The 22,740-nt window shown below is 39.6% G+C and overlaps 1 protein-coding gene across 2 annotated transcripts in view; it reads left to right on the forward strand.

The window, feature by feature from the left end:
- The window catches only part of AFF3 (ALF transcription elongation factor 3), a 526,951-nt gene that overhangs the window by 404,978 nt on the left and 99,233 nt on the right, over positions 1–22,740 (forward strand). For both annotated transcript variants that reach the window (XM_058534464.1, XM_058534465.1), the window contains one exon: positions 4,695–4,746. In XM_058534464.1, coding sequence (XP_058390447.1) covers positions 4,695–4,746 — 52 coding nt within the window. The remainder of the gene's footprint in view (positions 1–4,694; positions 4,747–22,740) is intronic.

Consider the following 22,740-nt stretch of genomic DNA (forward strand, 5'->3'; position numbering starts at 1 on the left):
CATGATTGGGAGTTTGGATGCCAGTTCTACCGTTGATGGTGAGGCAGTGTTTCCACTCATCTTTCACTTGCAGAGAGAGGTCCACCTGAGGTACTACTTGGCAAACTGCAAGGGGACATGTTTATACTTGGTTCGCTCTTCAGTTCTCCAAGGCAAATTCCCATCACACCCTTTCCTCTATGCAGTTCGTCAAGGCCCCCTTTCCCTGCATGAAAGCATAAGACTGTTCAGCTCGTGGCTCAAAACCTTTTGACCCTTTGCATCATATGTTCGGGGGGCATTTTATAACGTTCCTGGGACAATAATTTTAAGAAACTATTGTCTAACACAGTTCCCCAGGGAAAAATGGACAGAATCTCAGTCATCTAATTGCATGTTAAAAAACAATCCTGCTTGAGTCCCTTAAGTGTCTGGGTTCTCAGTTCTCTGGTTCAGACTCCACTGTGCCATCACAGTTAGGCGCTCACCGGAGGGCTCCCGACAGCAGTTTCACAGCTCCTCAGGTGCTCGGGGTGTCAAGTCCAGGTTTCTCTGCACCTCTGCTCTTTGGCCTTACTTCACAAAGTTTGGTCTCATTGTCTATTTTATTTCAACGTCCCTATTGTCATCGGGCAGTAGGTCCATGTGGCTGACCACCCGCTCCCAGGGCAGCTCTCCTGGTGCACGCAGGCTGACGGGCGTGTTTTCTGTCCTCTGTAGTATAAAGTCATCAATCAACCATGGCAGCAGTTATAATCTAAAATACGTTCCCCCTCCACAGCCTCTAGAGAACATCATCTTTTCTTTTCAAAATGGCCTGAAAGCAGAGCAATGGCTTAGTTTTAAGACTTTATTATAGAAACATCTCCGTCTCCCAAATTGTTTGCCCATGCAAGTTTCTTAAATGCTCCAAGGCACTACCCTCAAAGGTAAAAGAGGAATATTAATAAAAGCAAGCATTTATTGAATGCCAGGTTCTGTGCTAAGCACTTTTCGAGGATTGTGTAATGACTTCTCTGGAAAACACTTGGAGGCAGGTATCAGGTCACTCGGCTAGTTGAGTGGCAGGGCTAGGGACTCCAGAGTCCGTGCTCTGATCACCATGGCCTGCTGCCCCAGCAGTGCCCACCTTGGAGGAGTTGCTGTAGGGATTGAGTGAGATGGTGTCTAGAAAGTGCTTAGCAGGCCTGGTATGAACATCCATTTGACGTTGAGAGCTGCTACTATTTGACAGGAATTCAGTCCCTAGGAGGGCTCTGAGGAGATGTGAAGGGGACGGGCTAAGGGCACACGAAAGGAGAGTGGCTCTGGATGGATAGACATCATCAGCTGGAGGTCGGAGGTGTTCAGCTCTGGGGGTATAGGCTGTGGCAGCGTGCCCATGCGAGCCAGCATGATGCCCAAGCACAGGCCCTGCACTTATGTGCAGATGCCCCATCCCAAGCTCTCCTCAGCCCTTCAGAGCATCAGTCTTTGCCTGCCTTTTTCAAAAACAGAGTCAGAAATCCCCCACCCCTCCCCGTGGCCTAGCCAACACTTCATTTGCATTTTCTTTTACTATTGGCTTACAACTTTTATTTGTTTGTTGTTCGTTCTTGTTTAATATACCTATGCCAACCCAATTCCTTTTGGAAATGGGCAAATGATAAAAATATTGTCAAGTGGGTGGGATTAGAATTGGGGGCACAGCTGCCACAACAGTGCCATTTGTGTATTTAGATGGAGGCAGCCACAGCCTGCACACGCCAAAAACTGACAGTTCTTAGGATCTTGAGAGTGTCACAGGTTTTCTCTTTTCTTCTATAACTGTGTTTCGTTGTTCAGCTGTAACCTCAAATACACTTCAGCTCCTCCTCAGGCTCCCTAAGAGGCCACTGTGATATTTCCAGCATTGACAGTGGGGTGTTTTTTGAATGTTAAACCAGACTTGAAGAGTGCAGGGGATGCGGACAAGCACTGCACTCTGGAAGTTGAGTCACGGGGATTCTGCTGTGACCATCAGAATGAGGCAGAAGGGCCAGGCTGTGTTCTTGGATGGCCTTGAGCCTCGGTCACCTCAGCATGTGTCTGTTGGGGCACAGGTGGCGGTGACCATCTATTCCACGTCTGTGCTTGCGTGTTTTGGTCCTACCAGCATCCCAGGATTGCTGTGGGGTGTGAATGAGCTGTTTGACTTAGTGTTTCCATTGCCATTTGCTCATATTCTGAGATATTCTCAAGTTTAATTGGATTCTAACTTCTCTTGAATACAGGGTATTTTTACATTTGATCCTTTTTTTTAGATCTCAGCCAGAAACACAATAAATTTGGTTTTTTTAATAGAAGAGAGGCAAATTCCTTGATAGAGTAATTACTATTCACAAAGGAAGGTGGGTCTCGGACTGCTTTTCTTCAGGAAATGATGACAAGGTAGAAATGACGAATGTAGAAATGACAAAGCCATGGCCCAGAGGTGCGACTTGCCCAGGATCAGGGGATGTGAGAGGCAGCATGAGATGCAAACAGACACGTGTTTATGTGTTTACGCATTGAGCACGTGCTTAAAATAAACAAAAACAAGCTGTACTTTCTACCTTAAAAGAGAACCTCACACACTGTTGTTACTGTTGTGGTCACTTTCGACAGTGCCAGCCTCATGTGGTGACTAAGTCACACAGCTGGTTCACAGCCAAGCTAAGGTCCTTTGCTTTGGGGCATGTCTGGGTTTCTTGCTCTGGTTGACAGTGGCCTTCAGATCTGTGCGCGCTGTTGCCCGTATAAAGATGAAACTTCTCAGCCACCTTTGACGTGACTTCCATCTGTCAACAAGGAGGCTGTTAATAGTGATTGTGTGTGTCCTTCCCCTTCCCTCTTACCACCCACCAACAGGACCACCCACACTTAGAACACCCGGCTTGCAGGGCAGTCCTTGAGATTAAACCAAATCGCGGTTGGCAGTTTACCCCAGAAGAGGGGTGAGGGATGGAGGCAAGAAACTGTGCTGCTTCTCTGGTCTTTTTTCATCAGAAAAGCATTTGTGCCTTTTGGTAGGAAAATAGTCTTGGGGAAGGTGCCCCAGCCCAGCCAACAAACTGGTATTGTACTCTCTGCCATCACTGTGCTAGTCAATGGGGACTCAAGGACAAAGGAAACACAGTCCCCTTCCTAGGTTCTTCCAAAACGATGGTCTAATAAATCACCACAATGTCTCTTCTCTTTGAAGCCGAGCGTCGGAGTTCGTTAGGTCAAGGGAAATGAACGACATGCCAGACGGACGTAAAGAGCAGTTGGGGATGCAGCTCTGCAGTCTGCTGATGTTTTGTGTGTTTGCTTGTGGTTTCAATAATAAAAGAAGGATACTTCTCACTGCTGGTAGAATAGCCACAGCCTGTGAGGAAACAGATTTGATATCCTAATGGTCATCACTTAAATGGTACACCAAAAATAGCTTAGAAATTTCTCAGTTGTGCTCACTAGAACAAATACAAGAGTTTTTCCACTGTACAAAATAGGGGGCAAATTTATTTCCTAGACTCGTGGAATCTAAAGTAGGATTGGACCTTAGGGATTGCCCAGCCTAACCCTTCATTTTACAGAGAGGGAAATGGGACCAGGGCGGGGGAGTTAAGTGACTTGCCCCCAACACACAGCCAGTTGGGAAAGAACTGGGTCTACGCCCAGCCGTCGCAGATCTTTACCCCAAGTTCACCCCAAAAGTCACTGAAATTACTTATAAGAATATTCAGAGCAATATACTGATGATAGGCCTACAATTGGCTTTTAAAGAAAACTAGGCACATTTTAGGGGACAGTCTTTGGAAGGTGACTTCAAGGAGGACAATGAGGCCTTTTGAGCACATGGGCTCAGTGGCCTTCAGACTGATCCCTGAAGCCCCAGGATCCATCAGAAATGGACTCTCCCCTCCCCTGACAGAACAGCTCTGCATTCACTCACGTTATAGAGTACGCTTCTGAGTAAGAATTCTTTTGCAATAAATTAATCTGAAAACTACTATTCTACAAAGAAACAATTCAGCAATGCTGATAAGAATATAGTTTTATCATCATCAGAAATAATAGAGTTTGAAGTTTTGTTCCTTTTTTTTTTTTTACTTTTAACTTTTATGGACTCAAAAGTACGCTTCCCCACTGCCTCTGTCGTGATGAGTCTGAGGGACTCAGGGCGCGCTGGAGAGTTGCCTTCACTGAATCTTTCCAGAAAATTCCCTCCTATTTAGTTTTCCACATCTAGTAAGATCTCCAAGCGGATGTCTTCTCCAGATCTTTGACTGGTGGAAGACCTGAGCAACTGTTGCTCACAACTCAAGTTCATTGTTTCGTAGCTCTTGGCACAGTTCTCCTGGCTCTCTCATTCTGTTTACCATGAATGGAAAGGGAGACATCACACAGCTCCTGTCACATGGAAAGCACTGAACCATAATTGTGGAATGAAAACTTCACAAGGAAAAGCCCCTATTTGATTCTGTTTGTTTAAAACCTCATGTTCTTGAAGCAGCCCATCTTTTCCCATGACTATTGTGAGAGCTCATTTTCACGAGGGGGCAGTTTAACTGTTATTTCCTAAGTGCATCAGAGGAAAAAGTAAGTTTAAAAGGAAAATTTTTTTTAATTGAGAAATCAAAGACTTATTACTGAAACATTGCTCTAGTAAAGATATTTTGGTGTTAAATCATTTTGAATTTGCTAACTACGTGTACCTTTGTTCCTTCTTTCAGAATGCTAGAAGATGACCTTAAGCTAAGTAGTGATGAAGAAGAGAACGAACAGGTAAGATTTTCTTTTATGTTACCATTCTTTGAATGTGACACAATGATGCTGACCTGGTGGAATGTCCTAAGTATTAACTGAGACATACAGATGCTGAATCATGGTGCCCTAGGATGCTGGGTGTCCTCTGCTAATTACAAGATTCTGTGCCATTGGGCCAATCTATTAAAATATCTTGGCCTTAATTTACCTTAAAACTGTAATTCTGTGATTTTTATTGCAGTGAAACAACAACAACTATTTATAATAAAGCTGACTGAGTTCAGGCTTCAATGTCAAATAGAGCCTTTTTTTTTTTTTTGGAAAATTAACTGGTCTGGAGATCAAACGTGTGATCTTAACCTCATCAGCATGCAACAGGAAAGCTGTAGTATTAAATATTGAGAAGTCTTATACAGCTATTATTAACATTGAGAAGAGGCAAACATAGAGGTGAGCAAAAATGATGAATAAAAAATAATCATGCTCAGAATAGGCTGTTTGTCTTAAATGATAAATGTGCTTGAAATGTTCTCTCCTGATGTTGATTTATCAGCTCGAGACATCAGTCAGGGTTTATAAATACTCTTCTGATGAGTCACTTAAGGTGAAAAAATATCCACTTACCATTCATCACTTTCACTTCTGCATTTCAGGAAATGTTTGCATTTTAAAGCAAGTTTGAAAACACTCAAGACAGATTTTTCCTACACTTCTATTTCCTTTTTCTCATTACGTGTATTGTATTTTGTCAAGTTTGGATAACTGTGATAGATATAAAGATAAATCAGAGAGGTTTTTTAATGTCATTTTTACATGCAATACAAGACACTTGTACTATTCAGTTGGTCTTGAAATAGTGAATTTTATATGAAGGTGTTGTGGAATGCTGTGCAGGTGATGCTGTCTAGACATGCAAATGCAAATAATGTACGAGGGAATGTGCAGAGGTGAAATAAAAGTCAAAGGAAATTTCCAGGAAGAGCGTCTGAGCAGAATGTGGCTGTGAGGTCACAGAAGAGTTTGCTCACCTTGTGAGAAAAGGTGAGGCACCCAAGAAGGGACTGGGCATGAGGGAGAACTCGACAAATCTGGAAACTAGATTGGCAAGTGGAGAATACCCCAAGTGAAGGAAGGTTACCTGCTCTAGGAGGGCCACTCAGGCTTCGGGTTTTTAAAAGACTGATGAATTTGTTTCTAGGCGTACACACAGGGCAATCAGGTATCCATAACCCAGCAATCTTGGCAGAACTTGAGAACAACTTCACTCCTAATTTTGGTTCCTTGTCTATGTGACTATAAGCAAATAATTTCATCTCTGGTGTTTTTTCCCAATGAGAGGTTCAGATAGTAATGTTGTGGATTAAGTCACATCAAACATGTAAATTGTGTATACTTTCTATTAGAAAAGGGATTCACAGACTGTTTCATTCAGCAAGCCTTTCTTAATTTGAAAAGAATTTTCCTCAGTTATTTCCACTGAAAACTCAATTTAAAGAAATTAGTTATCAAGGATGTGCTAGACACGTTCTCTAAGGCATTGAGAACTTTTGGTTGTCATTTTGCTTGATCAGCTACTTCTTTGCAGTCTATAGGCATTGATAATGCTGTATTGTGAATATACAGGTCAGATCCTTTATTCTTGCATTTGGTCCCTATGTGCGTACACCTTCCTGTCTTTTGCAATGAAAGCAACTGACAGAATGAATGATTTTTATACAGGAGTCCTCTCTTTTAATTAAGACTCCAGACAGTGGTTTTGTATGTGGCAGTTTGAACGATTGCTCTAACACTAATTGTATTAAGTTATCCTGCTTTGGCCTATAATTATACCCTGGCCTAATCACAAAATCGTAATTCCCATTTTTTGTGTGTGTGTGTGAGGAAGATCAGCCCTGAGCTAACATCTGTACCCATCTTCCTCTACTTTATATGGGACACCGCCACAGCATGGCTTGACAAGCGGTGCGTCAGTGCGCGCCCAGGATCCGAACCTGCAAACCCTGGGCTGCCAAAGCAGAGAGCGTGCACGTAACTGCTTGCACCACCAGGCCAGTCCCCCCATGTTTTTAAAAAAGACTGATGATATAGTATTTTTTTTCTCGCCAAGATCAAAATATGATTGTGCCCCAAAAGAGTGGAGCATGTGCACACATGCAACACGCATACACTACATTTCTCTGGCATTGGAGATAATTAAGCTTTTAACATAAATGATTTTTTCAGATATAATTAGAGTTTGCCCCTTAACTCAAAATCTTTCAAAAATCTATTATACATTTGCCTGCCCTGATAAACACAGTATACTAAAATCCTTAACCTTTTCTCACATGACAACTGGTTGTCTTTGTGAATATGGGTCACTAGCCTGTATAGCCACTGTAATGAATGGATGTCCGTATGAGCTTCAAGTTGCTACGCCTGTTTGTGCTTCCTAAAGTAGCCTCAAACTCTCATGGGTTTGAATATTCCTGTCTAATGTTTCCTTTATCCTCTTTGCTTTTGTGCGCTCAAGGGTGAAGAGATGGGCTAGTTTAGTGAGTAAGCACAGGCTCAGCTTCAACGCAGGGGGTTCAAATCCCTGCTCTACTACCCATAGCTTTGCAGCCTTGGTCCAGTCCCTGAACTACTCTCTGCTCCAGTGTCGCCATTTGTAAAACTGGAGTTAGTGTTAGATCCCCAAAGCCTGACACTTCCTCAGAACTTGTGTTCACCCATTGGCATCAAGTCACCAGATCCAATAGGCTTTTTTTTTTTTTTGGCTTTCTTAGTCAACTTATAATTGAATACACCATGCATAGAGAAAAGTACATAAGTTAGAATACAACCTGATGAATATAAACTGCACACACCCATGTAACGGGCATCCAGATCAAGATACAGACATGACCAGGCTCTCAGTTCTCCCACATCTCCTTCCAGTCACCACCCTCCAGGAGAATAATCACTCCTGTTTTCTAACACCATAATCTTGCTTGTTTTTGAACTTGATATCAATGGACTCGTACAGCGTGTACTCTATTGTTTCTGGCTTCTTTCACTCAGCACTGTGTTTGTGAGATTCATCCATGTTGTTGCAGGTAATTGAAGTTTGTTCATTTTCGTTGCTGGATCATATTTCATGATGTGCATATACCATAATTTTCTTACGCATTCTACTGCTGATGGGCACAAGGGTGTTTGGGACTGTTAGCATAGTGGTGTTGTCAACATTCTCATGCAGGTCTTTAGGTGAGGCTGTGGGAACATTTCTGTTGGGTCTCTGCCCAAGACTAGAAATGCTGGGCCGTTGGGTATGTGCATGTTCAACTTGAGTAGATTATCCCAAATCATTTTCCAGAATGGTTGTACCACTTGACACTCCCACAAGCAAAGGAAGAGAATTCCTGTTGCTCCACATCCTCACCGCATGCTTATCTTTTTATCTTTATGAGGGATATTGTTCTGAAGGTTTCTTTTTTTGTATTGCCTTTGTCTAGTTTTGATATAAGGGCAATACTGGCTTATAAAATGAATTGAGAAGTGTTCCCCACTCTTCTCTTTTTTTGAAAAGATTGTACAAAATTAATGGTAACACTTCTTTAAATGTTTGTCGGAATTCTGCAGTGAAACCATGTGGGCCTGGAGATTTTAAAAACTGACAAATTCTATTTTCTTAATAGTTAAAGGGCTATTCAGATTATTTTGATAGGCTACATTGTAGGTTGTGGTAGTATGTTTTCTTCAAGTAATTAGTCCATCGTGTCATTTAAGTTGTCATATTTATGTGTGTAGACTTGTATTCCTTTATTGTCCTTTTGATGTCTGGGTCTATACTAATATCTCCTGTTTCATTTTTTTTTTTTTTTTTACCTTTTTTTGTTTATTGAGGTCATATTGGTTTATACCATTGTGTAATTTCAGGTGTACATGATTATATATCAGATTCTGTATAGACTGCATCGTGCTCACCACCAATAGTCTAGTTTTTATCCGTCACCATACATATGTGCCCCTTTACCCCTTTTGCCTCACCCTCACCTCCTTCCCCTCTGGTAACAACTAATCTGTTCTCCTTATCTATGTCTTTATCTTCCACATATGAATGAAATAGTACAGTGTTTGTCTTTTTCTGTCTGACTTAGTTTGCTTAACATAATACCCTCAAGGTCCATCCGTATTCTTGCAAATGGGATGATTTAGTCTCTTTTTATGGCAGAGTAGTATTCCACTGTATATATATATACCACGTCGTCTTTATCCATTTATCAGTTGATGGGCACTCAGGTTGCTTTCACATCTTGGCTATTGTGAATAATGCTGCAATGGACATGGGGATGCATAAATCTCTTTGTATTGTTGATTTCATGTTCTTTGGATAAATACCCAGTAATAGGATAGTTGGATCATATGGTATTTCTATTTTTAATTTTTTGAGAAATCTCTGTACTATTTTCCATAATGGCTGCACCAGTTTGCACTCCCACCAGCAGTGTATGCGAGTTCCCTTTTCTCCACATCCTCTCCAACATTTGTTATTTTTTGTCTTGTTAATTATAACCATTCTGATGGTTGTAAGGTGATAACTCATTCCGGTTTCGATTTGCTTTTCCCTAATAATTAGTGATGTTGAACAACTTTTCATGTGCCTGTTGGCCATCTGTATATCTTCTTTGGAAAAATGTCTGTTCATATTCTCTGCCCACTTTTTAATCAGATTTTTTGTTGTTGTTGCATTATGTAAGTTCTTTATGTATTTTGGGAATTAACCCCTTGTCAGATATATGATTTGCAAATATCTTCTCCCAGTTGGCGGGTTGTCTTTTTGTTTTGTTCATGGTTTCCTTTGCCTTGCAGAAGCTTTTTAGTCTGATGTAGTCTTATTTGTTTCTTTTTTCTTTTGTTTCCCTTGCCTGAGTATACATGGTATCTGAAAAGATGCTGCTAACACCAATGTCAAAGAGTGTACTGCCTACATTTTCTTCTAGGAGTTTTATGGTTTCAGGTCTTACATTCAAGTCTTTAATCTATTTCGAGTTAATTTTTGTGTGTGGTGTAAGATAATGGTCTACTTTCATTCTTTTGCATGTGGCTGTCCAGTTTTCTCAACACAATTTATTTAAGAGACTTTTGTTTCTCCATTGTATCTTCTTGGCTCCTTTGTCAAAAATTAACTGTCCATAGAAGTGTGGTTTTATTTCTGGGCTTTCAATCCTGTTCCACTTATCTGAGTGTCTGTCTTTGTGCCAGTACCATGCTGTTTTGATTACTATAGCTTTGTAGTATATTTTGAAGTCAGGAATTGTGATAACTCAAGCTTTGTTCTTTTCTCAGGGTTGTTTTGGCTATTCGGAGTCTTTTGTTGTTCTATATAAATTTTAGGATTCTTTCTTCTATTTCCATGCAGAATGTCATTGGAATTCTGATTGTGAGTGCATTGAATCTGTAGATTGCTTTAGGTAACATGGACATTTTATGTTTATTCTTCCAATCCATGAGCATGGAATATCTTTCCGTTTCTTTATGTCTTCTATTTCTTTCAATAATGTCTTATAGTTTTCAATATATAGGTCTTTCACCTCCTTGGTTAAATTTATTCCTAGGTATTTTATTCTTTTTGTTGCCATTGTAAATGGGATTGTATTCTTGACTTCTCTTTCTGCTGGTTTGTTGTTAGTGTATAGAAATGCACCTCATTTTCTTAGGTTCATTTTGTACCCTGCAACTTCGCTGTAGTTGTTGATTATTTCTAATAGTTTTCTGGTGGATTCTTTTGGGTTTTCTATTTGTAGAATCATGTTGTCCACAAACAGTGAGAGTTTTATTTCTTCCTTTCCAATTTGGATACCTTTTATTTCTGTTTCTTGCCTAATTGCTCTGGCCATAACCTCCAGTATTATGTTGAATAAGAGTGGCGAGAGGGGGCACCCTTATCTTGTTGCTGTTCTCAGAGGGATGGCTTTCAGTTTTTCCCTGTTGAGTATGATGTTGATTGTGGTTTTGTCATATGGCCTTTATTATGTCGAGGTACTTTCCTTCTATACCCATTTTATTGAGAGTTCTTATCATAAAGGGATGTTGGATCTTGTCAAATGCTTTCTGTGCATCTATTGAGAAGATCATGTAATTTTTATTCCTCATTTTACTAATGTGGTGTATCACATTGATTGATTTGCGGATTTTGAACCATCCCTGCATCCCTGGTATAAATCCTGCTTGGTCATGGTGTATGATCCTTTTAATGTATTGCTGTATTCGATTTGCCGATATTTTGTTGAGGATTTTTGCATCTATGTTCATCAGCAATATTGGCCTATAATTTTCCTTCTTTGTATTGTCCTTGTCTGGTTTTGGTAGAAGGGTAATGTTGGCCTCATAGAATGACTTAGGAAGTGTTCCATCTTCTTCAATTTTGGGGAATAGTTTGAGAAGGATAGATATTAACTCTTCTTTGAATGTTTGGTAGAATTCTCCAGAGAAGCCATCTGATCCTGGACTTTTATTTTTTGGGAGGTTTTTGATTACTGTTTCAATGTCTTTCCCTGTGATTGGTCTATTCAGATTCTCTATTCCTTCTTGATTCAGTTTTGGGCAGTTGTATGAGTCTTAAGAATTTATCCATTTCTTCTAGGTTATCCAATTTGTTGGCATATAGTTTTTCATAGTATTCTCTCATAATCCTTTGTATTTCTGTAGTATCCGTTGTAATTTCTCCTTTTTCATTTCTAATTTTATTTATTTGCACCTTCTCTCTAGTGAGTCTGGCTAAGTGTTTGTCAATTTTGTTTATCTTCTCAAAGAACCAGCTCTTAGTTTCCTTGATCCTTTCTGTTGTTTTTTTAGCCTGTATTTCATTTATTTCTGCTCTAATTTGTGTTATTATTTCCCTCCTTTTGCTGACTTTGGGCTTTGTTTGTTCTTCTTTTTCTGGTTCTGTTAGGTGTAGTTTAAGATTACTTATTTGAGATTTTTCTTGTTTGTTGAGGTAGACCTCTATTGCTATAAATTTCCCTCTTGGTACCACTTTTGCTGCATCCCATAAGAGTTGGTATGTTGTGTTTTCATTTTCCTTTGTCTCCAGGTATTTTTTGATTTCTCCTTTAATTTCTTCAATGATCCAATGGTTGTTCAGCAGCATGTTCTTTAGTCTCCACATATTTGTGCCTTTCCCAGCTTTTTTCTTTTAGTTGATTTCTAGTTTCATAGCATTGTGGTTGGAAAAGATGCTTGATATGATTTCAGTCTTCTTAAATTTATTGAGGCTTGCCTTCTTTTTCAACATATGGTCTATCTTTGAGAATGTTCCATGTGCACTTGAGAAGAATGTGTATTCTGCTGTTTTGGGATGGAATGTTCTATATATATCTATTAAGTCTATCTGGTCTAGTGTTTCATTTAAGGCCACTGTTTCCTTGTTGACTTTCTGTCTGGATGATCTATCCATTGATGTAAGTGGGGTGTTGAGGTCCCCTACTATTATTGTGTTGCTGTCAATTTCTCCCTTTAGGTCTGTTAATAGTTGCTTTGTATACTTTGGTGCTCCTCTGTTAGGTGCATATATATTCATAAGTGTTATGTCCTCTTGGTGGAATGTCCCTTTTATCATTATATACTGCCCCTCTTTGTCTCTTATTGTCTTTTTTATCTTAAAGTCTGCTTTGTCTGATATAAGTATGGCAACACCTGCTTTCTTTTGCTTGCCATTTGCTTGGAGTATCATCTTCCATCCTTCCACTGTGAGCCTATGTTTGTCTTTAGAGCTGAGATGCGTTTCCTGGAGGCAGCATATTGTTGGGTCTTATTTTTTAATCCATCTAGCCACTCTGTCTTTTGATTGGAGAATTCAGTCCATTTATATTTAGAGTGATTATTGATATATGAGGGCTTAATACTGCCATTTTATGTCTTTTTTCTGGTTGTTCTATGTTTCCATTGTTTGTTTTCCCTTGTATTTCTGACTGCCATTTCAGTTTGGTGGTTTTCTGTGATGGTTTTCTCAGCTTTCTCTTTATTTATGATTTGTGGCTCTGCTCTGATTTTTTGTTTAGTGGTTACCATGAGGTTTGTATAAAATCTCATAGATGAAATAGTCCATTTTCTGATAGTATCTTATCTCCACTAGCCTAAGCAGGTTCTATCCCTCTCCTCTTCCCTTTCTGAGTTATTGTTGTCACAAACTATCCTTTTTTGTGTTGTTTGTGACTAAATTGAAGTGTTTATAGTTATTTTTGATGCTTCCCTTCCCTTTATCTTTCATATTATAATTAAGTGTTTGCTAACCTGTTCTGATAGAGACCTGCAGTTTTCTGATTTTCTCTGTCTATTTATCTCCTTGCTCAAAGCTCTGTAAACCTTTGCCTTTTTGTTTCAGGTAGGAGGGCTTTCTTTATCATTTCTTGGAAGGCAGGTCTAGTGGCAATGAACTCCCTCAGCTTTTATTTATCTGGGAAAGCTTTTATTTCACCATCATATCTGAAGGATAGTTTTGCTGAATAGAGTATTCTTGGCTGAAAGTTTTTGTCTTTCAGTATTTTGAATATATCATTCCATTCTTTCCTAGCCTATAAGGTTTCTGTGGAGAAATCCAGTGAAAGCCCGATACAGGCTCCTTTGTAGGTTATTTTCCTCTGCCTTACTGCCCTTAATATTTTTTCTTTGTCATTGACTTTTGCCAGTTTTACTATTATATGCCTTGGAGAAGGTCTTTTTACGTTGATGTAGTTAGGAGTTTTATTGGCTTCATGTACTTGTAAGTCCAGTTCCTTCCCCAGGTTTGGGAAGTTCTCAGCGTTATTTCTCTGAACAAGCTCTCTGCTCCTTTCTCCCTTTGTTCTCCCTCTGGAATACCTATAATCCTTATGTTGCTTTTCCTAATTGACTTGGATATTTCTCAAAGAATTTCATTTTTTAAAAAATCTTAGTTCTCTCTCTTCCTCCACCTGAAGCTTTCTTTCTTTTTTTTTTTTGTGAGGAAGATCAAGCCTGAGCTAACATCCATGCCAACCCTCCTCTTTTTTTTGTTGAGGAAGAACGGCCCTGAGCTAACATCTATTGCCAATCCTCCTCCTTTTTTTCCCTTTTTTCTCCCCAAAGCCCCTGTAGATAGTTGCATGTCACAGTTGCACATCCTTCTAGTTGCTGTATGTGGGACACCACCTCAGCGTGGCTGGACAAGTGGTGTGTAAGTGCGTGCCTGGGATCCGAACCCGGGCCGCCAGTAGCAGAGTGCACGCACTTAACTGCTAAGCCACGGGGCTGGCCCCCATCTGAAGCTTTCTTTATTTCTCTCCTCTAATTCACTAATTCTTTCCTCCATAACATCAGCTCTATTTTTTATGGTTTTTAAATTATTTTTTTATCTCATTAATTGTGTTCTTCATATCCAGAATTTGTTTGGTTTTTTCTTTTAGAGTTTCAATCTCTTTGGTAAGATATTCATTCTGCTCATTAATTTTATTCCTGAGCTCATTGAACTGTCTTTCTGAGTTTTCTTGTAACTCGTTGAGTTTCTTTATGACAACTATTTTGAATTCTCTGTCATTTAGGTTGTAAACTGCTGTGACTTCAGATTGGTTTCTGGACACTTATCATTTTCCTTCTCCTCTGAAATGTTATTGTAGTTCTTCATGGAGTTTGATGAATTAATCCGGCACATTCATGGTAGTATCAGGTCACACGATTCCACCTGCCACTGCTGGGAGTGGGGACGAGAGCTGTGTTTTCTGATCCCTCCCCATCTGCATTTGCATGGGCTGGCCACAGCCATTCGGCAGGTTGTGCTTATGTGGGCAGGGCCTCTGCACTCAGCAGGCAGGTTGCGTATCGCAGGCAGGGCCTCTGTGCTTTGCAGGTGGGTCACTCTTGTGTAGGTGGGGCCAGCTGCACTTGGTAGGAGACGAACTGAGCTACTGTGCTAGGTAGGAGCAGCACTTTGTTTCACACAGGCTGGTGCTGCACTGATGCTCACAGGTGGTTCAGCTGAGCTGCAGCACTAGGCAGGAGGGGAGCCTATGTAGAGGCTCCCTACCGCCACTCAGTAAGGAGTGTTCCCACGGATGAGGCCACTGCAGCATGTTGGGCACCCCCACAGGCCAGGCTACCACTCTGAAAGCATTTGTACATGGCTAGGCTGCCCTCGCCTCCACCTACAGTCTCACTGGGCTGCTGTCTGAGGATCCAAGACCTGGATTGCTGCTGCCAGGGAGGGGGAGGGGTGCACTCACCTAGTTCCACTGCTTCCCAGGGATCCAGTCCACCCATATTCAGATGCACCACTGTGTAGATCTCTCAGGCATCCTGTTGTCCTGTATAGGGAATCCTTTGTTGGTTAATGAATGTCCATTTAGTTGTAACTTAGAGGGGAGAGACAAAGGGAACAACTTACTGCACCATGATGCTGAGTCACTCTCCTCCCCTATTTCATTCTTAATACCAATCTTCTTTATTTTTGTCTTTGTCACTCTTGCTAGAGGTTTAACAATTTTATTGATCTTTTGAAATAACTAGCTTTTTGTTTCGTTGGTATTCTCTATCAGTTTTTCTGTTTTTAATTTCATTGATTTCTTATCTTTATTGTTTCCCTCCTTCTGCTTGCTTTGGGTTCACTTTATTCTTCTTTTTCTAGTTTTCTTGAGGGAGCTTAGATTATTGATTTGAGACTTGTCCTCTTTTGTAATATAAGCAGTTAGTGCTATACATCTCACTCTCAGCACTGCTGCAGATGCATCCCACAAATTTCAATACATTGTATTTTCATTATCATTCAGTTCTGTGAGACTTCATCTTTGACACATGGATTATTTAGAAGTGTGTTGTTTCATTTCCAAGTATTTGGATATTTCCTGTAATCTTACTTTTATTGATTTCTAGTTTGGTTCCATTGTGGTCAAAGAACACATTTTGTATAATTTCAATTCTTGTAAATTTGTTGAGTATTTTTTATGGCCTAAGACATGTTCTATATTGATATATGTTTTATGGGCACTTGAAAGAATGTGTATTCTGCTGATGCTGGGTGGAGTGTTTCATAAATGTTAATTAGATCCTGTTGGTTGATATTGTTGTTGAGTTATCTGTATCCTTGCTGACTTTCTTTCTAGTTGTTCTATCAGCTGTTGGGAGAGGAGTGTTGGAGTCTCTGACTATGTTTTTGGGTTTGTCTATTTCTCCTTTCCATTTTATCAGTTTTTGCTTCACATATTTTATAGCTCTGTTATTTGGTGCACAACCTTTAGGACTGCTATGTCTTCTTGGTAGACTGACCCTTTTATCATTATGTAATGTTCCACTCTATCTCTGGTAATTTTCTTTGCTCTGAAGTCTACTTTATCTGATATCAATATAGCCACTGCTGCATTATTTTGATTAATGTTTGCATAATGTAACTTTTTCCATTCTTTTACTTTCTTCCTACCTATATTGTTATCTTTGAAGTGAGTTTCTTATAAACAGCATATAGTTGTCATATCTTTTGTCCACTTTGCCGATTTCTTTCTTTTAATTGATATATTTAGACCATTTGTGTTTAGTGTAATTATTGATACATTAGAGCTTAAGTCTGCCACTTTATTTGTTGTGTTCTGTTTGTTCTCTTTTTCATTTTTCTGTTTTCTTTTTCCTGACTTCCTGTAGATCCTTGAACATTTTATAGAATTCCATTTTTATTTATTTATAGTATTTTGAGTGTATCTCTTTTTATAGCTTTGTAGTGGCTGTTCTAGGTATTATGTTGTTTATACATAACTTATAACAGTTCACTGGTGATGGCATTTTACAAGTTTTCTCCCTTAGTATCCTATAATTACCTCCATCACAGAATTGATAATATATGGATAATATGGGATTTCATTTTCTGTCTTTCTGCCTTCTTGAGTGAATAATCTGAATCTTATTCTATAGCTTATTCATCTTTATTTCCCTAGTGCATACCATGGCTGACTGGCATCTAACAGGAAAGCCTCATCTTCCCATAACCAGATCCACCCAACTACCTTTATCTTCATCCATCCTCTCCCTCTCCTTCTATTACAAAAGAACACTGCTGTTTTTTTTTTTCCCAAAAGTGTGTCCTATTTCCTCTCAGTTACTTGGGAACTTGTTCCTTTGACTCTTTTCTGCGCCCCCTGTCCACCAGAACTACTCGTTGGGTCACCAATGACCTCCACAGAGCCAAATGTACTGGGCTTTTTTCAGTCTCTCATCTTATCAGAAGACTTACAGCATTGATAACTATTGATCACCCCACTTTTCTTGAGGTGTCGAACGCCACACTCTCCTGGTTTGTTTCCTGCCCCTCTGGCTGTTTCTTCTCAGGCTCTTTTGCTGACTGCTCCTCCTCTACCCAATCTTAAATGTTGGAATCTTTTGGCATTTATTCCTGATTCCTCCTCTCCACTTCCTTTCTCTCTTTCTCTCTCTCTCTGGGTGAGCTCATCCATTCCCATGACCTTCAATTTTTATATGCTTACAATTTCTAAAGTTATGTCTTCAGCTCAGAACTTTCTTCTGAACTGCAGACCTACTTGACTTTTCTTCTTGAATGTCTCATGAGAATTTCAAATTCAATTTGTGCCAAACTGGACTTCTGGTCTTTGCCACCCCTTACCCACCCACACACAAATATGTTCCTCTTATGATTGTTTCCATTTCTAACAGTGGCACTGCCAGACACCCAGTTGTTCAAGCCTAGAACATAAGGCTCCTCCTTGATGATTCCCTGTTCCTCACTTACAAGTTAATTTTATCTCTAAGTCTTACAAATTCAACCTCTAAAATTAAATGTTAGTCCATCCACCTCTTTCCATCGTTCTAGTCTAAACCAGTCTAGTAGACACTAGCATATTTCTATTCTTCCCCTTCTATAATACAAACTCCTCACAGTGATCCTTTTAAAATGTAAATCAGATCAAGTCATTCTTTGGTCTAAAATCTTAAATAGGTTTCCCTTTCCACTTGGGATAAAATCCAGAGCCCGTAGCATGACTAACACTACCCTACACAGTCTGACTTCACCCACTTCTTCCTCTTCACTTCACATTGAGCACTTTCATGGCACTTCAGCCACGTGGGCCTTCTTTCAGCTCCTCCAACAAGCCAAGCTCAGCTGCCTCAGGGCCTCCATAGGCCTCTATTCCCTCGTTTTTTGCCCAACTAACACCTACTCATCTTGGAAGTGCAGTGTAACTTTCACTTCCTCAGGAAGCCTCCCCCTATCTAAGTTAGATCCCCCCCATTAGTCCTTCTCACAATAACCTTAATCTTTCTTCTTAAGCCTGATCATAATTTTAGTTATGTGTTATGCTCATTTTTTAAAATATCTGTCCCTACCAATTAGACTGGAAGTTTCCTGAGGGCAGGGACTGTGTCTGGCTCAGCAGAGGTGCTAACTACTTGCTGAATGGATGCATGAATCAGTGCATAATGTTGAGTTGAATGGAGAGTATTTCCTACTGTCCATTGTCCAGTATCAAAGATGAATTTGATATTCTACCTTTATTTATTTTATTGAACATGATAATTTTTCAAATTAGTCCTATCCAAAGATCAAAGGTGTTGATAGAAAAGACAGAAACATAAGACCCAAGATCATAAATTGGCTATAGATTAATACACAGTTAATCTACCTATTTAGGATAAAAGCATCTATCTAATCTCCATGAAAATGTCTATAGCTACTTCTTAAATATGCTTAATGACAAGCTGTATTGAAGTTATAAATTTTCAGAAGTTATCTCGAACAGAAGCCTCCAAAACTGAGAGAATGAGTTTCTCCACAGTCTTCCCTTTCAAGAATAGGAGAATTTTGACTGTAACCTCTAGAGCCGTGATTGTGACACAGTTTACCTAGAAAGCTTGGCGATATAATTGAAATGGAAGCATATTCTCGTGTTTGCTCCTATAATTTTCAGACTTGATGAGGTTCAAACTGGAAATAGGACAAACGATATGAGAATCAGTGTTCTTGTTTGTCTAGGTAGATGAAGGATACATGATACATATAGCAATTTGTTTGATCTTCTTTTCTGTGACTCTTCATTTTAACAATTCCAAAGACCAATGTTTCCATGGAAGAATGTGAAGAAATTAGAAGATTTAAGACAAAATTATTCCTGAAGTATTAAGTACTAAAGGAATTTTTTAAATGGATTTGGAGGAGAGAGATGAATTATATAGCATGTCTTCCCATTTGATAAAAAGAAGAACTCTGCCTCTCAAGTCAGGATAAGCTTGGGAGATTGGACACAGCGTATACCTCGATGAAATTATTATGGCGAAGGCATGAGGAAAGGGACACATGATTAAGACTTTCAGCAAGGAGCAGCCAAGATAGTGTCAACTGCAGACAGTGTTTCAGAGATGACAAATATATAAGCTCAGGGAAAGTAAGGGAGCAGGGATCCAAATTGAATGGCTACGTGTGTGCCTGCAGCTTCCAGTAATTACATTATCCACACATATTAGGCAGTCTTTTCATTTTAATTATATAACTGCATTTTTCTCTTTAAATAAGCATGGTTTATCCACTTAAACTGACAATTTTAATTTTATAGGCAGTGATCATTGGGTATAATCTGTAGAGGGAAATTTTCCTACTGGCATAATTTACTTCTCACAATGAAAAAAAGTTACCTTTTAATCTCCAATCAATATTTGGAGAGCACACAATTAATTTAATAGATATCTAGGTAGTTAACATAAATCTTCACGTTAAAGAGCCAATTCTTTTCTTCTTTTTAATGCATGGAGTACTAGTCTTGTCTCTCAAAAAGAATCTTAGTCCTCAGAATGAATCTAAAGCCTCGCTGCATCAAGATGTCAAGATTATAGGTGAGATTGCTCTGAGCGCTGAATTGAAGTTCTTATTGCTTTTTATTACCTTTGGTTTCTTAGCGAAAGGCACACGAAATGTGCCCATCTCAATTCTCTGCTCTTTACTGTAGTGGTCACTGGATAACTAACAGCAGTTTGGGGTGTAATATTAAAAGCAGATTGCCAATTGTAATGGGTGCTGTTCATTTTTTCCCCTCTTCCTTTTTAATATGACAATTGCATAACAGAGAGCAGAGCTTTTACAAAGAACCTCTGAAGCCATTGGCAGTGCGTGTCAATCAGTGACCAAATGAATTAGCTGAATGATATGCAGACGTAGAATAAAAACATAGGCGGTTTTGCAGCCCAACTCCACTTCCCTGGGTGCATTTTTCTTCTCAGGATCAGCTTGGTTGATGGTAAAGTTCTTGGCCTGTGAAAATTTATTACCCACAGAGTCAATCTGCATTCAGGCGGCCAAGTCTGAATAAATAGAGTCATTGTGCTTGTCTGGGATTTGTGGCCAGAGTTCATCCAGTCAGCTTGACATTCACATCCCAGGAGATTCATAAAAGCCAACACCCTGGTATGTGCTCTTGAATCCTGCCAAAATTGTGTAGAATTATATAAACAGGAGTTGAAGCAGTAATCAGGACCAGGTTTGAGGGGCAGGGCTCCAAAATCAAGTTTCTCCTACATTAGAAGTCAACTGTATTGTAGATGTTATTTGTCACCAAAAAAGAGCCAAAAAAGTCATTCTGAGAATAATCTTGAATGCCTACTAAGCGCCAAACATCGTGCAAGATGCTGGCTTGTTGGTCTTGATGAATTACACATTAATAATATTCGTTATGATAATTTAACCTCAAAAAATTTTAAGTAAATTTTAAATGCCAGGAAATGCCCTGCCCCCAATGACTGTACGAAAGAAGTATATGTTACATACATTAAACCTAATAGCAAAAAGAAAAAAAAAGAAGTTTATGTTGGTTTTTATTTTTAGTCTTACATTAATGTTGTACCTAAGCTAAATATCCAATTTATTCATACTGACAAATTGGTTTCTTTTTACTATGGAAACAGAACAATAACTCTGCTTGAAAACCACCGCATCCCAGATCTTTGTTGTCTGTATGTGAAGGAATCATATATTCGAACCTTCTGTCGTAACCACTGAAACTCAGTGCTCAGCAGGAGGCTTTTTGTTTGTTGGTTTTTTAACAGTCCTAAAATTTAGTGAAGTAATCATATTTTGTAAGTAAAATATGACTGTCACCAGAAGCAAATGCAAAATTCTTTTAAGATGACCAATTTTATTATATCTTGCCACTCTTCGTAAACGTTTGTGAAAAGCACAAGCATAGGTAGAGATAACCAAAAATGTAATTGCCTTTTTTCATTTTAATGAACTGTAATTTCCCAAAATTGAAATGGTCAGGCAACTTAAATACCACTGAGCACAGAAGTACAAAGGCCCACAACCCCGTTTCCTAAAATATTTTCTCATACCCGCTCTGGGAACCCGATTGAGGTTTGTGTAGGTTTAGTTGTATCCAACTAGCCTGGACCATAGGATGTGACTAATTTCAGTCTGAGGACCCTGAATGGAAATCTGGAAAATGAGAAAATTATATAAAAATTAAAAGATGATCCATTAAATTTGGGCAAACATACAATTAACACAAAATTGGAGAATCATTGCTTTGTTAAGTTGAAGAAGTCATAGAGGGAGCTACATTTTTTAAAGCAAGCCAAGTTTTTGTTAATAGTGGGTATCAGTTCCACCAAAATAGACTCTCCATTTGGAGAACAGAGAAGAGCCAGGCATCATTAGTTGATAGGCATGCTTTTCTCAAACACAACTGCCAGCAGGGCTGCTGGTTGGCAGAGGATGTGGAATTCTCCCTCCGGAGGACATTGCCATTTAACTCAGAGAAATAGCCCTTTATCCTGTGACTTTAATGGGTTTTTCCTTCAATAGCTTTTTCAGAAGTGTAACCATTCAAGAGTGGATGCTCCTTGGAGTATATGGTATCACTCATATCCAGGCTCGGGTGGTTTCACATAGTAGAGGATTTACCTACAGTTCTCCAGGTGTTTGGTCCAGATATGCACTCAGAAAGTTTTGTTTTTGTTTGTGGTTTTCCGAATCTTCTCCAAGTGGGACTGGTTATCTCATAAGCACAGGTTTCCTCAGGAGACTCTCTTAGCCTGTTGTTTCTAGGTGGAGCATAATCATTTGTGATAATTCAGTGCCCCTTGGCACTTCCCAGTTCCATCCTGACAAGATCCACAGCCAGCAGGTTGTGCTGAGTGAAACAAGACCATCTTTAAGAAGCAGACCAGACAGCTTCTGAAATGTCAGCCCACCAGACAGGTCCTCTCTGCGCTAGAAAAGTGCGAGAGTGCGAGTTAGCCAGAATCTCTCTCTGGGAGGTCTGACTCAACAACGTGTCTCTGGGTACCTCTCCTTTCAACCTGGACTTCATTCTTAAAAGTCCAAGGCACTTCAAGGACGTGATTACAACGTATTATATGTGAGAACACTTTCACATATAAACTGTAAAGCAGTGGTCCCTTAAGAGGTGAAAATCCTAATACCAATAATAACACAATCGAATTGGTTCAGCTTTCTCTTCTGTTATATCATTGGTTTGCAAAGGGAAATTATGAGAATCTTTCCTAACCATGACAAACCTATTTTTACCTTTAAATATTGCTATTTTGTTTGAGTAAAAATGATGTCTAAGTGAAACATAAAGCCAGACTTGGATTTTGCCTCTTCAAACGAAGGTTGCATTTTTAACAAAACTATCACAACATTTATGTTACTTCCATCTTGTCTTGATACAAGAACAAAGTAACATTTGTAGTCCACAACTTAGGCCCCGTTGCATTCATAATAATCAACCACCTACCAAGGCCCTGAAAAGTGAATGGGATGCCACCTAAGCATCATATTGAGGTAGCATAAGGATTTTGTTAAAAGCTCCAAAAGGCATTTGGCAAACCCAACAAAGTGAGATGTGCCTAAACCTAGCATCCACCTGCTGTGCCAAAGATGAGAGTTATCCACGGGCTTTCACCATCTTGGCTGTGCTCGCCGTCTGGCCTGCACTGAAATTGTCCTGTGAGATGAGTCCCAGGAGCGTGCGGATGACCAAAGCCCTGATGAGCAGGCCACAAAGCCATGGTAGAACCTACAGGACCTAGACTGCATCACCCGCC

Source organism: Diceros bicornis, chromosome 40 (genome assembly GCF_020826845.1).
Source record: "Diceros bicornis minor isolate mBicDic1 chromosome 40, mDicBic1.mat.cur, whole genome shotgun sequence".
In the NCBI taxonomy this organism is placed as follows: domain Eukaryota; kingdom Metazoa; phylum Chordata; class Mammalia; order Perissodactyla; family Rhinocerotidae; genus Diceros; species Diceros bicornis.